Below are 18285 nucleotides of genomic sequence, written 5' to 3'. Positions count from 1 at the left end.
TCTAACTGGTAATCTAATTTTTTGCTTTCCTTTTATTTTTTAACCTTTCTTGTATTTTTACAGTTCTCTTTCTCTACATGTGGAGTAATTTTTTATTTTATAATATGAAAAGAACAACAACAACAAAAATTAAGTGAAGGAAAGCAAACAAACTTAGCAGATAATAACAGTAATTATGTGGAAATGTGATAATAATATTGAAATAAATAAAATGCTTAATGTGCTAAGATTTTTTATTATTTGCAGCTTCCCATGGAAACTGGAGGACATCCTTCTTGTCTAACTGTGTTTTTAAGTCTCCCCAAAACCCTGCTTAGCTTCCGAGATCAGACGAGATCGGGCGTGTTCAGGGTATTATGGCCGTAGACAAATTTTACAACACTTTCTATATAACTTTGGTATTTTGATTTAACATGTTTTGGGAAAAAAAGGGGGAATTCGTGGAAGGAAACAGGGCAGATCTTGGGGGGGAAATCTTTGCTTTATTTTGTTAAAGATGAGGAGTGATGTTAGGATTGTAATTTAAATTGGCTAATAGGTACAACATATTAGGTTTAAACTAGGAATGAGAACTTGTGGAACCAACGTAGGGAAAGGGGAATACAGTCGGGAGGGGAAGGAGGGAGTCCCAGAAAGAAGGTTATGAAAATAAGGGTTTAAAATTGGTCTTTCTTTTTCTTTCTTTTCTTTATCTTTTTTATTTTTTCTATTCTGTTATTATTGGAAATTTTAATAAATATGATTATAAAAAAAAAGAGAGGAGAGGCATTGTGTCCTCATAATCTTCCTGCATGTGTTTCTTTATCAGACATTCCTGAAGGAGGGTGTGGAAAAAATGTAGTGCAGAGAGCATAGGCGCCGACTCCATGGGGCTTGAGGGGGCCCGAGCCCAAAATGCACAGGGTCGGGCTGCATGCCTCCTGCCCTCCCTCCCGAGCAAAAGCTCCACCCAATTTCCGCTCCGGAGCTGATTAATAGGCGCAGCACGCTCTCCCCTATTCGCTCACGAGGAGGCGGCGCCACTTTATTTGCATATTCATGAGCTTATTTATTATTCATGAGCTTTCCCGGGCCCCCCCCAATATTTTTTATAAGTCCGCGTCCCCTGGCAGAGAGAGAACAAGGAAGGGATACATTGTAAAAAACAAGATGTTCCAATGATTAGCAACCCATACATGAGCCGGGTTCGAAACCACCCAATCTGTGGTAACCAAGACCACAGAGTGTCCCATCAGGAAGGAAGAACATCCTGTGTGATGTTGTGTGCTAGTGCTCGCAATTGATCAATTTGAGTTTGCACATGGTAACTATCATCAGTCAAATTAAAACAGCAAAGATTAGACACAACTTGACATCCTAGATGCTGGTGTAGCAAGAGATAGTCTTACAGAAACTTTCAGTGTAATAACAGCTTCTCTTAAAATCTTCTGTTCTTGATTTAAAAGAGCTAAAGCACGTGAGGTATGATTTATAGATTTTGTCAAAGAACAGGCCAGGTGAGCACCCATGCAAGCATTGTATATAGCCAAAGCAGGGACTCCCACTAAGGAAGAAGCCAAGGAAGTATACTCTGCTTTGGGGGGGAAACTGTAGATTGGAGTCACACATGTTAGTTAATCTTTCAGCATGACGTTGAGGGCGCTTCAGCATGACTGGCAAAATCCGAGACCAGGGAGAAGAGATGGTGGTAGAAGATTGGGAAAGTTTAAAGTTTATATATAGAAATATTGTAAATTTAGTGAGTGTAAGAAAATTGTTGGAATGAAATTTTATGGCTTTAGCAGAAATGTTATAAGGAGTTAGGTATAAATAAGTATTTCAGTATTAATGGAAAATAAGGTACAAAATATGTTAAGATATTCAGAATGATAAAAATAGAGAGAGATGGAAAGGAATTGCTGAAACAAGTAATAGAAGTGGAATACAAAAAGGGAGGTGAGAGGAGGTCGATGAAATAAGGGAATGAAAGATAGAGTAATGAAATGGTATGGTATATGTTTTTAAATTGCTGTTCTTTTGCTTTGTTTAGTTTAGTGTGTTAAGGTTGTGTTTTGTATTGTTTATTGTATTGTTTTTTCTTTTCTCTCTCTTTTTTTTCTTCTCTGCTCTATTTTGTCTTTTTCTTTCGCTTATTTTCTTCTTTTTTCTTTTCTCGTAAGTTTTAAAAGCAATAAAGATTATTTAAATATATATATCCTTGAATTCTGTATGGGAGCAAAATGTGAGCAGCATAGAAAGGCATAGTTCTATGCATTAAGAGATATTTCAGTGTCGAGATCAAAGAGTAGATTAAAATCTAGCATAGGAGAAAGATAGGAATTAGCCAAATGTGATAAAAAGATATCCCACTTCACACAAAAATCACAAAATGCAGTGGAAGTGTAGGCTGGTCTCTGTCAGTTTTCTGATTAGCTGCAAAAAAAAAAAAAAAAAATGCTAGTTATTTTCAGAACCCTTATATGTTAAAACACTCTAGAGGTGTTGAATAGGAACCTGTTTTTGGACAGAAACCAATTTTCAGGGTACCTGTTGAATTAAACTAGGCGTGGATCTTTAGGAGGGTTAAAATAAACTAACCCAAGTTAATCAGTAAATGCAAACAGATAGGAAAGAAAAGAACTCATTAGGGACTCGTGATCCTGTTTAGAAAAAAGCAAATAACAAGCAGCAATATCAAATCCAGTGTTAGGCAATTCAGAGTGTAGCCACTCTAAAATCACTATTCTGTCAGCAGTGTCTGGGGAAAAAGTAGTCCTGTAGGTGAAAGCATTGTATTAAAGGAATCACGCGTATGAAGTGACCCCCAAACTCTGCAACTGCTGTAAAGTAATGTCATTAGGAATTTTAAGTCAGGGAGGAAAGGAGAAAAAACAGTCTGCAAAAAGCGATTAAGAATGAGTCTCACTGTCTGAGGTGGAATCAGACCTGTGTGCTATGTCTTAATTGTATACACCACCATAGGGAACTGGAACTGAAAAGTAGCAAGTTCTGCTGTCATTAGATTCAAACCAGCACTGCCCTTAGCGGCATGGCACAGATTTGTCACAGGAGACTGTGTGTTCAAAGCAACTGTGTTAGAAGCAATAGCTGGCTCTGCTAATTTAGCTTCAGTAAAAGACTGACAAGCAGCTGGCACAACAGTCTTTGTTTTCCCATTTAAACTCAGGCTGGAAGCCCATCCATTGTGGCATTGCCTGTCTTTAGCAGGATGCACTGAAGGAGACAAAGCTGCTGCTAGGAGGGCAGATTTGTGAGTCTCGGTGTCAATATTCTGGCAAGGCTTACTCATTTGAGCAACATCTGTTTCTGGCTTCTGGTACATCGCTTTAAGAGCAGTCTTGCAATCAGCATTTTCATTTTCATAAGCCAATTGTTTCATTGAAACTTCAGAGGCATCAAAATTTGGAATTAAAGTACTGGCTGCTCTTAGCCCATCAAGAATACCATGCAAGCCATTTTCTGTCACACTTCACTTCAATTTTTTAAAAACTGCAAAGGGCAATGATTCATGGGCTCTCTGTTCCTGTGCATTCTGAACAACAGGAGAGACTGCTAATAATGGTAAGGTGTCAGCTGTTTTTTCTTCACTGCTTCCTTCTGCTATATTTGGAATAGTCAATTTTTGCACTGTGGTCTGAGCCCCTTGCAGGCATTGGTCCACCAAAGAAGGTGGCATGGAATTTACATTCGACCCAGGCAAATCTTTGGCAAAGGAAGGTGCCAATGGAATTACCTTTGGCATGACCTCAGAGGAGAGAGGCTTGAAATCTAGAGGCTGAGATGGAGGTAACAATATTATGGCATTTTTAAAAGCAGCTAGGGATTGCAACAATGTGGGAGCATTCACAGAGGCAGCTGGTGGCTGGAGCAAAGGGTTAGAGAGCTTTCCAACTGCGTCTCTACACAAATGCCAGGTGTGCAAGACTTGTACAGATGCCTCAGGATGTCTATGGAGTGCATCTCCCAGCTCATTCCATTTCTTAATGCCATAAGTACCCCCCTCTGGAAACCAGGGGCACAGTCTAGCTATCTCTAACAACAATTTTTCTACTGGGGTGCTAAATGCTTATCATGCCCTTCCTGAGCTAGCAAAAAATAATAAATTATTGTTGGGTGTAGTGAAGGGTTAACCTTCTGTGTCTCGAGCCTGAGAGGAGGCGCGTACAAGGGAAGTACGCCAGGACATGACGAAAGCAGCTTGGAATGCTGTGAGCTGAGTGAAAATCGAAAGCAGGTTGTTGCTACTGCACTGAGAGAGAAGGACGCAGAGAAAATGCAGCTCCACTCTGATGGCTGTTATGGATTGTAAATATGCTATTTTGTTCCCAATAAAGCGATATTAGGATAGAAGAAACATTTGGACTTATTTACTGCCCTTTCGACGCACAGATGCTGTGTAATTCTGCTAATTGCTTTACGACCGCTCCAAAGCCACACTGCGTAAACAGAAGCTGTAGAGGCCCGCAGGGGAAGCGTGGCTGGGCGCCAAACAATAAAGCAATAAATCTATCGGAAGAATTATTCCTATGCTTTTCCTGCACATGTGAAAACTTGCTTCTCATGATCTCACCTGAAGGGTAATAGGCGCGCGTCTTTGGGGCTCATTCCCAGCAAATGAGATCCTAAGTCCAAGAATCGTTTTGCAGGAGATGATCCACCGCGACTGAGGGATAGCAGGTTGCTAGCTCCGAGGAGAGTCCAATCATGGGGGTTTCCTTTTGCTGAGGTTTCCTTTTGCTGTGCCTCAAATGCTGAGGTTTTCTTTTTAGCTTTGCCTCACATGCTGAGGTCCCGCCCCCCCCCCAAGCCTCACACGTTTCCCTTTTAGGTTTGCCTCACCTGGAGCACCACTTGAGGTGTTCTCAAAGTAAAGGAAGGATTGAACTCTGATTAATAAGAATACACAGAGGCTTGAACCAGCATGACTCTGGGAAAGGGTGCGTATAATAATCTCTGCATGCGTCCACCCCTCGGCCCAGGTCGTTTTATTCACAAAAGAACTTTTACAGAGTGTTCGTAAGAACCAATCAGATTTCCTCTGAGCATTTCAACAAACCCTATATGGGGACAAAGTTAAACTACCAAAACTAATTAAGCACACATATTTCTGGGGTAAACAAAACAGAACTACAAAGGAGTACATTTGGCAACCCCTGCGCTCATAAACAAGCAATATACATGATAAGGAGGATGGCCAGGAAGACAGTGATCATTATAACCTTCAGGTGAGATCTGTTTCCTGGCCATAAGATTAACATCCTAAGATTAACATCAGAAAAGCTACAAGAAAGAAACTGCCCACTGTCTTTGATGACCCAGGATGCCTGCCTGGCGAAGCAACTGGGCTGTGTAAGTGACTTGTCAAGCAAGAGAGATGGGCAGTAGAGGAAATGGCCAGAGATGCAGAGGGTTGTGGGATTTGGTCAGAAATTATTATCAATGAATTAAACCCGTCAACACAATGCATTCATCGTGGACACAATGACTTGATGCATATTTTATAATACCTCATAGTAGTCCCACCTGACCCCACACTCTGGATATTTGCACTCCTACAAGGTCATTCATTTCTATAAACCTTTTAAGAACTGTATTGCACTCTGCAAACATTTCTGTGTGTTCAGCAATGCAAGTGGCCCCCAACCAGCCAAGGCCATTATTCCGTGGTATCCATTTTGAACATGATACCATGTCACTGGCACACCATTGTCCTCTAACCACTTCTTGTACAACAGCCCATCGTCCCGGAATCCATCATATTCACAGGTTAGAATGAAAGTCCCCGGGAGCTGGCGGATTATGTCATCCTCTGCTAGAAGGGGGGCAAACATTGTCTCAGTACCTCTTTTAACTTGTTCATAAAGTTCTTCTGAAAATGGAGCAGGTTCTACAGGAACATAGCCCCTAGCTTTAAATTCTTCTGGAATGTTATCAGCACTTATCCATTTTTGGTATTTCGCTCTCAAATCAGGAGGGACATGGGCGCCTTTCAGAACTCCATCTACATTCATTGTCTTCCCAGTGAGATATGTCAAACCAACTTTGACAGTTCTTTTCCGGAACATAGGAGGAACTGAATGGTTTTGCTGATAGGATGGCAAATTGAAGTCCATTCCTTGGAGGAATGGGTAAATGAGGACCTGAGCTCGCACTCTTGGGAGGTCCTCTCTGGTCACCAGTTCTTGGCAAATGGCTGCAGTAAAAGTGCCTCCACTACTCTCCCCAGCAATGGCAATGCGGCTGGCGTCCACTCCATATTCCTTTGCATTTTTCATAAAGTATATTACAGCAGTTAAACAGTCCAGTACAGGGACTGGATACGGATGCTCAGGAGCTAAGCGATACCTAAAGAGAAGGCAAGATGTCATCAGCATTCATCATGTTAAGTCGTGGGCGAACATATCAGATGACACAGCGATTCTTCCAAAGCAGCTCTTTATTTGTAAGCTGGAACAGAACTGAACTGAGGAGCCCGGTCAGCCTGCTTATATAGAGCCCCACTAGAATGCAACAGTAACCATTTTCTGTAACTAGCCAATCACTGAACGTCACTTTCAATCCTTCATTTGCATACAAACTATCCAATCACTGAACGTCACTTTCAATCCTTCATTTGCATAACTATCTACAGTATCCCCCTGCTGGCCCAGGGTGAGAACTTCAGTACATAACACATCATACACTTTGCAGCATTTTCCTGCAATGGCATATTGCAAGGGTGGCACCCCTAGGGCCACATTCCTTTCTATGCAACCTTCCTGGGGGCCACATGTCAGCTGTGGGTGGGACCAGAGAGCAAAATGGAAAGCAAATGCGAACTTTCCCACTGGACAAGTAGGCTGGTTCCTACACACATCCACACACCTTTCTCTACTCTCCAACCAAGCAAGCAAGACACATTCACACCAGTCAGATGCCACTCAAGGATGGTGCAAAAGAGGGGCAATGGTGCAGGGGTGGGGTCTGGGGTCAGAGGGGAAATGAAGTGGCCCAGAGCGCAGCATTCAGCCCCTGTGCCTGATGCTCTGCACCCAAATATAATGCTAGTTCAGCATCCCATTCTCAGTGGCCGCTGGTCAAATCTGATTCCGACCATAGAGGCAGACTATAGCCAGCATAGCTAGGAGCCACTGGTAGCCTTATACTCTGCCCAATTATTTAATCCCTTTTCAAAGCCATCCACATTGGAAGCTATCTCTGCTTTCTGTGGGAATTGGTTCCGTAGTTTAACTTTGCACTGTATGGATAAGTAATTTCTTTTATCTGAATCTTCTAGCATTCAGCTTCATTGGATGTCCACATGTTCTAGAGTTCAGAGAGAGCGACAAACACATTTCCCCCAGGCCACTTTCCACATGACATGCCTAATATAACCAACTTCTATATTTTGAATGTTTCCTTGATTTCCTTTTCCATCTCAGGAAAACAACCCCAGTTCTGAATCACCTCTAGTATGTCCCACCATGCCTTCCTGAGATCAGTGCTTCCCACTCTTTCTGCCCACTTTAAACCATATGGCCTTAAAGCCAAGAACTCCAGTTCACCCACCTTGGCCAGGAGGCTTCAGATCAGGCACCAAAGGTGCATTAAGGCAGTGAGGGCAGCCATTGGGAGAGATGATGTCCATTACTGTCGGGAAGGCTTGCCTTGTAAAGGGCTCTGAAGCCCTGGCAAATGACACTTCTCCCATTGCCCAATGTACCACTGCTCTCATTGGATGGTAAGTGTGGGTGATGGGACAGTTGGGAACAGCTTGAGCTTATTTGCCAGAGAGAAGTTCACCTTAACTCCATTTGCACTTTCCCTCTCAACCACAGGGCCATTTTGCCTTAGGAGAAGAATCCTAATGGCTTTTTATGGGTTGATGTGGTGGTTTTCTGTAAAAGTAGTTTAATGGCCTGATCCAGCAGAGCTCTTCTTATCATTAAAGCCAGAGGGATTGGGTCCAAAGGCATAAAAATCAAAATACAAAGGTGAACACCCATTCTAAAGGTTGGCAAATTCACCATGTTGGCAAAATCAGCTTTTTTCTGGGCTCACGTGGAAGAGTTAGAAACTGAGGGGAAATACTCTTTTTTCTGCTACAAGAAGCATGAAGATACTTACTCAGCACACATAACCACTGAGTCAGCTTGGTGGGCAATGGAACGGCAGATCATTTCAGAGGTTCCTAGGGGGGAAAAGCACATCACACACTGCCTGCTGTGAGCATTTGTTACGCTCCATTACACATTTCCTTGGTCGTTCACATTGAAATCACTGTGAGTTGAATCCACTTTGAGTTAGTCCTACTGAAAGTAAACCTGTTGAAATTAACAGATATGACCAATACTTTTCCCCCCAGGGGGTACACAAGGGTATGCAGTACCGGCACCTCTTTGTTGTTGTTGTTTAAAAGTGTGGCACTTACCTTAACAACTTCATGGTGAGTACTGGCACCTCTTTTTCTAGAAAAAAAGGACTGGATATGACTAATATTGCTGTGTCATAAATGTCTGTTTTTAATGTCCATGGAGGCACAGGTCAATTCTGCGTCCAGGGCAACTGTTTACCAGCTCCATCTGGAATGCAGGCTGAGACCCTACCTGCCCGAAACTGTCTCTCCAGAGTGGTGCATGCTCTAGTTATCTCCTGCTTGGACTACCGCAATCCGCTCTATGTGGGGCTACCTTTCAAGGTGACCCGGAAACTACAACTAATCCAGAATGCAGCCACTAGACTGGTGACTGGGAGCAGCCGCCGAGACCACATAACACCGGTCTTGAAAGACCTACTTTGGCTCCCAGTACGTTTCCGAGCACAATTCAAAGTGTTGGTGTTGACCTTTAAAGCCCTAAATGGCCTCCATCCAGTATACCTGAAGGAGCATCGCCACCCCTATAGTTCTGCTCCAACACTGAGGTGCAGCACCGAGGGCCTTCTTGCAGTTCCCTCACTGCAAGAAGCGAAGTTACAGGGAACCAGGCAGAGGGCCTTCTCTGTAGTAGTGCCCACCCTTTGGAATGCCCTCCCACCAGATGTCAAAGGAAAAAAACACCTACCAGATTTTTAGAAGACATCTGAAGGCAGCCCTGTTTAGGGAAGCTTTTAATATCTGAAGGACTATTGTATTTTAATATTTTATTGGAAGCCGCCCAGAGTAGCTAAGGAAACCCAGCCAGATGGGTGGGGTATAAATTTTATTATTATTATTATTATTATTATTATTATTATTATTATTATTATTATTTCATAAAATATATATGCTACTTGATTGTAGAAAACAACAACAACCATGTATAGGCTGCACAAATCACCCCCACCCCACCCCACCCCTGTCCATGGCAAACATTTCAGGATCTTTACATTAAATTACAATCTCTTCTAACAATACACTGGAACCTCTACTAGCGACCACAATCCATTCTGGAGGCCCGTCTGTGGCGTTTGCCCCCTAGGATGTGTCAAGGAAAGGGTTAAAATGGGTGTGAGGTGATTGGCCAGTGAGAATACGAGGGGGGAGTAAAAGATAGAGTGGGAGGTTTTGAAAAGTCAGTTGAGGTCTGGGGGTTGACCGTTGAGGTTTGGGAGTTGGGAGTTGAGGCTTGGGTGTTGGAGAAGGAAGAGGGTGGATTAGGAGTGGGTTGTTTGAGTTGTATTGTGAGAGAGTGGGAGGAATTGTTAGGGAGTTAGATAGATAGTTGGGAATAATTCAGTTTGAAGTTGTAGGAACTAAGATTAGGAAACTGACCAGAGGAAAATAAACTGCAACCACATGCTTGTTCCTGCTCCTAAAAATAAACTTGATTATTTGTTTATGTTAACAACTGTCTGGACTCCGTGTGTCCCCATGAGAAGCGGGGTGGTGGCAGCGAAGAAAGCAACCGCAGTGGTGGCACAGGGTCAATAGACTGTGAAACGCCCGGGGGCCCTGTGTGATCGCCACACCGTCCTTATGGCGAAACGGGTCGCTGGGAGAGGCGCCATTGTGCGCAGGCACGGACGACAATTGCCCACTTCTGTGCAGGCGCGAACGGCAGCAAACCACCACTTACTTCCGGGTTTGCTGTGGTCACAACTTAGAATGTCCGCGAGTGGTGGCGGTTGTAAATAGAGGTTCTACCATTTCAAACACATTTCACAGAACTTACGAATGCTTCCAGCCACCGCAGCACCTCCATGAAGAAAGATGATTCCTTTCCTGTTCCCAGCAGGTGATGTCTTGGGCCAGTACACCCTCACAGGCACCCCATCAAAAACCAGGTCCTTTATGATCAGTTTGGAGTCCTTCATTATTGGAATGAATAGGCACATGGCCCTGATTATGGAATATCTATGGCAGATGCCCATTTTTTCCAGAATTCCTGCCTGTTTAAAACAAAACATTTAGCATGCATAATTAGCATTAGCATTTTCCACTTGCAATTTTTTAATACTTAAAAAAGTATTTTGGGACCGTCTAATCCAGCCTTAAGAAATGATCATGACCAGTACTTTGACACAGGGTGAGATACCTGATACTTGTAAGACCATTCCCTGCTGAAAGGCCCATTTCCCCTTGGCCTAGGGGGCAGGGCCCAGACTCACCTTGAACAGCTAAAAGGGGATCCTGGGAGGCCAGAGGGGCATTGCTGGAACAACTCTTGGGATATGGCAACTGGCTAAAAAAATTTAAAATCTTTAATTTTAGTTCCCCTGTTTTGTTTTTGTTGGGTTGGGGTTGGTTAAATGTTTTGTTGGGATTGGCAGCTATTTTAATTTGGTTATTATTATTATTATTATTATTATTATTATTATTATTATTATTATTATTATTATTTTATATTGATTTATAGGTTTATTTTAGTCTGTATAAGATATTCTGTTTGTTAATATTTGATGTTTTATTATGCTCATATATGCTGTAAGCCACCCAGAGTGGCTGGGTAAACCCAACCAGATGGGCGGGATACAAATAATAAAATTTGTATTATTATTAGTATGCCAATATCACATTGACAGCAAAACAAGATCATGACCCAGCCCAAGTCAATAATTATAGACCTATTACTTTGCTTAATTGTAATTATAAATGGTTTGAGGCAATATTAGCAAGAAGACTCAAACAAGTGTTAGGAAACTTAATACATGAAGACCAGACGGCATTTCTGCCAATGAGGCAGTTAAAAGATAATGTTGCAATTGCATTAAATGCTACTGAATATTTTGAAAAAAGAAATGATTAGCAATTACCCATGGTTTTTCTACATGCAGAGAAAGTGTTTGATAATTCACTTGTCAACAACAAATTTATTGTCTGCATTTTTTTAGTTGATTTAGGACGAATCTGATGCGCTGAATCCAAAAATCACATTTGTTTTGCTCAATCAGGTCAAGTTTTTGAGCTATGGCCACATGTCTTTTTTATGTTTTTGTTCACAGGTACGCTTGTGTGGAGCATTTTAGAAGAAGTTGGTGGGGGTAAAATGCCATGTCGAATAATTGTTTTGATTGGAAATCATTATTTTAATGACAAGAAGTATTCAGGTCCGATAGTTCTGGGTGATTATTTGGAAAAGGGTTCAGTTTGAAGTCATAAAACCTCGAAATCTTTCATAAATTGGTGCGGCTGGGATCAACAGAAAGAACTGGAGCAGCCTCAAGTATCCTGATCTTCAATCAGCACATCGTCCTGTAGCTCATTGTGATGAAATTCCAGTACCTATCTTCGGAGATCTTCCTGACATTAGTGATGAAGATACCTCCAGTGTTGAAGGACATGAAGAAGAAGAAGTGGTTCTTGAAGATTCTTCCGCAACAGGCATCAAGAGTACCTCCGTTTTTTCTCGGAAGAGAAAGACGTGGTGTACTGTGCAGATATTGCGCAGCTTCTGCTCAAGCTTGGAGTGCCACAGTACGAACCCAAAGATTGGAGACTGTTCATTGACAGCAGCATGCTGACTGCTTTCAGAAACCTGGGCTGCAACATGAGCGTCAAGATGCACTACCTATTTTCACATATGGACCAGTTTCCTGAGAAACTGGGTTCAATGACGAGCAGGGGGAAAGATTCCATCAGGACATGAAAGAGATGGAGACCAGGTATCAGGGTCGCTGGGACAGTCATGATGGCTGAGTACTGTTGGACTCTGAAGAGAGACCTCCCTGCTGCTGAGCATTCCAGGAGTTCCAAGAAATGGAAGTTCAAGCCCTGAAGTTTGAAAAATGGTGAAGCAACATGCAATTTACGTGTACTTACCTTTATCAACGCCCACCATTCAGTTTACAGTAAACCTGACCTGATGGAGAGAAACGGATGCCATTTCCTGATTCAGCAGTGCAAAAATACCCTAAATCAGTTGTAGAAATCTAGACAACATTCAAAAAGTAAAAAATTGTTACCCAGTGTAATGCTTCTTGGGGTTGGGGGTGGGAATTACTAGATAAAATGGGGTTCAGGGAGAAATTTGTGAGAGGAATAAATATACAGAGCGATTTGCAAACAGTAAACAGAATTTTATAAGAAAAATGCATTATTGGCAAGGAAACAAGAGAAGGTTATCTACTTTCACCATTATTGTTTATTTTGGTTTTAGAAGTGTTGTGTGGGGATATTAGACAAAATGATATACGAAGCCTCCAAGTGAATCTTCAAACTTACAAACTGAGGGCATTTGCGGATGATGTGGTATTGTTCATGGAAAACCTGATGAAAAATGTGGTTAAGGTACTGGAAGCAATAAAGCAGCTTGGTGATTTTCTTTTATAAGAGACAGAAAGTAGTGGGCAGCAGAGGTCAGGAGATAAAAACACTGTGGAAAGTGGACCAGATATCAAAATTTACTTGAACGGAAATCACTTTTATGATTATCTCCTATTGAAGCCAGTGCACTAAGGAAATTAAACATTCAAGAGAATTGGGGTACTTATAGAGACATACTGTGTTTTTCTGGTAATGCATGTAAAATGAAAAAGTTAGAAGAAATTCAAGAATGGGTATCAGAATGGTTTCAATATTTTCAAATTAATGAGCATTTTTCAATATTTTCAAATTAATGAGCATTTTTTAAAAGAATTATTCTAAATTATTTTATTGACTCTGAAGGGCTGCAGCCTCTTTTATAGAGGTATCTTCATCCCCATGATATATGTAAAATATACTTACTAGTGCCAATCCATATCCCACTAAGAAATCGTGAAGCAGCATTATTGGGCAATAGGACAGTCCTCGAGGCAGGTGGGTCCTGGTAAGACGATAAGAAACTCCCCACACTAACAGCAAGAAATGAATGAAAATAGTTGTATATAATATCAGCATCAACAGAGTTTCACCAAACGCCATTTCCCTTAAACTCAGAGGCACAGAGACAAGGACTTCGCCTTGGACAAAGCTAGTGGCTTTAATAGGAGAACAATCTATGCCATGTGGAAAAGAACACCCTAGGCCAACCCATATAGTTCTCAGTTGAGAATAAAACAAATAGTTTAGTAATTGAGTAAAACATTGCAGCTATCCTGGATTCCTGAAAGACACTTGTTCCTCGCATAGGGTGTGGATACACATTGGTGGGTGTGAATTTGCCTATCTTCTCCTCCCAAGGGAAGTCATGCATAGGAGTTTGCCTGCCCTCACACATTGTGCCTCTTCCCTCCCTGAGGAGTTTATCAGGGGTAATTAAAAGGGACTGCACATCATTTCATTTCATTTATTTATTTACGGCTATTAGCCCATAAAATATGTACAAACATAAAAAAGCACAAAGGCTTAAAAACCGAAATATCTGGCAACAGAAGATGAACACTGCGATGCAAGGGTGGGTCATTGGGCAGAGCCAAATAATAGGATGTGGCCCGGAGAGCTCCAAGGGACGGTTCACAGAAAAAGGAAAACTGAAGACGAGATCCGACATGCACTCTCATCATAACTGTCCGATTAGATTTTGATGTTGTTGTTGTTGTTGTTTTTTGGTGGTTTTTGCGTGTGAGATAACCGCATTCAGGAATCTTGCCACCTGCAGAGTAACAGAAGGATCTGTATCCTGCAAAAGCAGTGCGGCGTGTGACTCAACAGGCCTGCTAACCAAGCGCAGTAAAGCAGGGCCCAGGAATTTAGTCCTGGCTATGCTATGTAGGGGACAGTTGAACATTATATGTGGAAGAGATTCAACAGTTTTCCCATCACACACGCATAGCGGAGACACCAAACCCTTGGAAAATCTGTGGCTCAGCAGGTTCGATGGAAGGACATTGAACCTTGCACGAATAAATGCAAGTCGGTGAGGTACTGATGAAAGAGATGACATGTATGATGGAAGGTCAAGTGGTGGGGTTATTCCGTGATACCTGGGGGAGCAGACACCCCCACCTCTGGCAAGGTTGTGTTGATTTTCAATGTCTGCTAATCTTTGCTCAATGAGGCTTTTAGCTGAGCGTAAGTTCATCTTTAAGGAGTCCGCTGGGGAGATTCCGATGCTCAGAAGTTTGGCATGGATTTTTCCTACCCACGGATTAACAAATTCGTCCCGCCAGAGGCACTGAAAAAGGTAATGGTCGGGAAGCCTATGCCAGCTGGACAGCCAATAGCCAAAGACTCGCTTCCAGATGACAGTCTCCAATGTTGCAATCCTTAACTCCAGACGTATGGCTGCGTTGCTCACACACATGGGGAGTTTCAGGAGGCGACGGAGAAACTGATTCTGCAATGTCTCCAGCGATGTTAAATTGGACCCAGGGGCCCAGAGCGGGGCAGCATAGCAGAGGGTGGAAACCACTTTTGCGTAGTATACCTTCAATGCAGAGGGGATGTGGGAGGCTCCGTCAGCCGCAAAAAATTGGAGTAGAGCATAAAGTATTGTTTTCCCTTTGTTTAGTAAATACTGTATCTGTGGCTTCCAGCTTAGGTTGTAGTGAAAAAAGACTCCCAGGTATTTAAATTTGAAAACCTGTTCTAATTGGACTCCATCTAACTTCCAGCTGTAAGTTTTCCGAGACCTGGTAAAGACCAGGACTTTAGATTTCCCATGATTAATTGTCAGATGGTTGAGTTTGCAATAAGCCGCAAAAATCTTTAGAGCTCTGCATAAACCGACTCTAGAGTAGGAAAGGATCGCTGCATCATCGGCGTATAGGAGCAAAGGGCAGCGGAAATCGGCTAGGCGGGGGGCATGAATGTTGGCTTGAGACTCATTCAGAAAGAGCTTCATATCGCTAATGGGACTGCACATCAATGCAGGTGGGGCTGGCTTGCACTGCAATGGCATCCTCCCAACAGGAGGGTCACTGCAACTTTCCAGAACAGTGTGGTGAGGAAAGAGGTTTGGCGCTGTGCAGGCTGACGAATTTCAAAGGGGCAGAGGAACCAGGGACCAAATTGCAAACATGCGCTGGATTATGGAGAAAGCTTATGGAGAAATTAATAATAATTGAATTTATATACCACCCTATACCCAGAGGTCCAAGGCGATTCACATAAAAGGATTACAATATGATAGAATGGTGGACAACTTACAAAAATTTATTAAAACAAGTGGGAGGAAAGTATAAATTTATAAAAAATAAGGAATTATCAGGAAAACTAACAACATGGATACAATATCATCATTTGAATGGAGTATTTAAGAAAGATAGGTGTCAGGGAACTGCCATCGGAGGGACAGGTGGTGGAAGGGCTCACGGAGGCTGGGAGAGACCCAGCAGCTGAAGCAGGAACCAGCAGGGGGAGAGGTGGGTCTCTGAGGGAAAGCGAGCAAGAGGGAGGGCTCAGGGACACATCCAGTGAGAACAGTGGGGAGGTTTCTGAACCTCCCATAGGGAGACCCACTCCTCGCCGGAAACTGTCACGCCGCGAGTCCAGAAGACGTGTTTCCGTTAAGGAGCTTTTATGCTGGAAGCGATTCCGAAAGCAACCACTGTCGGAATCTGCAAGTGACTAGAGCAGCCATGTCTGAGGGGCTCTGTCACAGACAGAGGTTTATGGACTTGAACAAACTCTGAGGGACTACGATTTTACGCACAAACAGCTCATCATCCCATCACAGCATTCCGACAGTCTCTGTAAGCAGTTTGTGCAGGAGAAGGCATCATGAGCGACCCAGCCGGAACCGGAGAAGCAGGAGCGGGAGCGGGTCGAAGCCTGGAAGAAAGGTACCGGGCGTTGGAGATCCAGCTAGTGCTGCAGACGGCGAGGCTCGAGGAGAGAAGGGCTCAGGATGCAGACAAAAAGGGGAAAGCTACCCAGCTCACCAGAAAGGTACCAGGATTGGTGCAGAAGTTTGGGGGGGAGCCCAAGGACTATCATGCCTTTCGGACAGAGATGCAATATGCCCTCAATTTGCAGTTTGATGAATTCCCTGATGAGGAATCGCGAGTGGCTTTCGTGGTTGGGCATCTTGAAAAGGGGGCGAGAGACTGGGTTAGACCCCTGATGGCAACGAATAATGACGTCCTAAAGGACACAATGAGGTTCTTTCGTGCCATGGATCTGATGTTTTCCAGCGATATTGAGCAGGGAGTGGTGCGCAGACAGCTAATGGCTTGCAAACACGGGAGCCGATCTGTCCGTGAGTACTGGACTGAATTCACCATGCTGGTTCACAGATTGGGGTGGGACTTATCGGCGGAACCCATTCAAATGCTTTTTGAAGAAGGGCTTGCTTCGGCTGTGAAAGACGAACTTTCCCGGGGGCCCAGGGCGGATTCTATGGACCAGCTGACCAAATCTGCGCTGACCATAGGAGCGCGCCAGGAGGCGAGAGCCTTGGAGAGGCGGGAAGGGAAGGGGGAACGTTGGAAGGAGTTCTGCATTCCAGACATTCCAGAGCCAACTTTCCCGCCAGCAGAGCCGATGGAAATTGGAACAGCGCGCGCGCGCGCAGTTTCAAAGCCCAGTGAGGGGGGAAAGAAGGAGGGAAAAGGCGCCCGGAAATGCTATCTCTGCCAACAGCCAGGTCACTTTGCCAGAGTCTGCCCCCAGAGGAAGGAATGGCAAGGGATGGTGGGAGCTGTTGAGGGAAGAGAGGAAGAAATACCGGAGCAAGTAAAAGCCAACGCCTGGCTGCCACCGTCGGGGCACAGCAGCCAGGCCAAAGAGCAGTGAAAGTGCCCACGCCAGAACCTCCTAAACCTGCCCTAGTGATAGAAGTGTCGCTAGAGTTGCAAAACGGACACCCTCTAAAGATAAAGGCGCTGTTGGACTCAGGCAGCTCCTGCAATTTCATGAGCAAAGAGTTTGCAGCTGAACACCAGATACAGACGATCTCTTTAAGCAACCCCCTGCAGGTAACCACGATCGATGGCAGGCAGCTGTTGGGAGGAGAAGTCAGCTTGCAGACCGTCCCAATGATAATGAAGGTGGCAAGGCACACCGAACTGATAGCGTTTAATGTGGCCACCTTGGGAGGGGCTCCCATTATTTTGGGGATGAGCTGGCTAGCGTTACATGATCCGCTGGTGGGCTGGCATCAGAGAGTGGTTTCCTTTGGTTCAGCACATTGCTTAGAACACTGCAAAGAGGGAAAGGGTTCAGCAGGGGCCCAAGCCACCCTAGCAGGGACGGAAGTAACAGAGAAAGTGAAGGTACCACGACAATACGCAGATCTCAGCGACGTGTTCAGCGAAAGGGAAGCTGACGAACTACCCCCGCATAGACCCTTTGACTGTCAAATCAATTTACTCCCTGGGGCACAGCTCCCTGTAGGCAAGCTGTACGCCATGTCAGACAGAGAGATGCAGGAGCTAACCTGAAGAGAGGTTTCATCAGAGAGTCCAGAGCGGTGGGAGGTAGCCCAGTGTTTTTTGTGGATAAAAAAAACACGGACAAGCCGAGGCTTGTGTGTGACTTCAGGGCTTTAAACGCAGTGTCAGAACCAGTGGCCTTCCCTATGCCCAGGATTGACGACATTTTGACCAGGGTGCGGAAGGGAAAGATTTTTACAAAGCTGGACCTAAGGGGGGCGTACAACCTGATACGTATAAGGAAGGGGGATGAATGGAAAACCACCATGTTCACCCCTTTGGGGGCATTTGAATATTTAGTTATGCCCTTCGGCCTACAAGCAGGCTCGGCGTGCTTTCAATCGTTTATGAACCATGTACTGGGGCCTTTGCTTTACAAGAATTGTGTGGCCTTCCTAGATGACGTGTTGGTGTATTCTGAGAATGAGGAGCAGCATGTGAGAGACGTCAGAGAAGTGTTGAGCAGGCTGCAAGCCAACCAGCTGTGGGTGAAACTGGAGAAGTGTCAGTTTCATACCAAGGAGGTGGAATTCCTGCCTCTCAGACAAGGGATTGGCCATGGATCCCGGCAAGGTCCAGGCAGTGCTGGAATGG

General features: G+C 44.0%; 1 protein-coding gene across 5 annotated transcripts in view; it reads right to left on the bottom strand.

Moving 5' to 3' along the window:
* The window catches only part of LOC308576323 (arylacetamide deacetylase-like 4), a 61090-nt gene that overhangs the window by 21059 nt on the left and 21746 nt on the right, over positions 1-18285 (bottom strand). For 2 of the 5 annotated variants that reach the window (XM_081175567.1, XM_081175568.1), the window contains exons 4-7: positions 13124-13230; positions 10131-10347; positions 8107-8170; positions 5645-6345 (exon numbers count right to left, since the gene is read on the bottom strand). In XM_081175567.1, coding sequence (XP_081031693.1) covers positions 5645-6345; positions 8107-8170; positions 10131-10347; positions 13124-13230 — 1089 coding nt within the window. Of the gene's footprint in view, positions 1-5644; positions 6346-8106; positions 8171-8410; positions 8448-10130; positions 10348-13123; positions 13231-18285 lie in introns of all 5 variants that reach the window. The other 3 variants (XM_081175573.1, XM_081175569.1, XM_081175570.1) reach the window with 2 other exon arrangements.

The sequence above is a fragment of the Podarcis bocagei genome (assembly GCF_964188305.1).
Source record: "Podarcis bocagei genome assembly, chromosome: 16".
NCBI lineage: Eukaryota > Metazoa > Chordata > Lepidosauria > Squamata > Lacertidae > Podarcis > Podarcis bocagei.
This window is presented reverse-complemented; position numbering and strand designations above follow the sequence as displayed.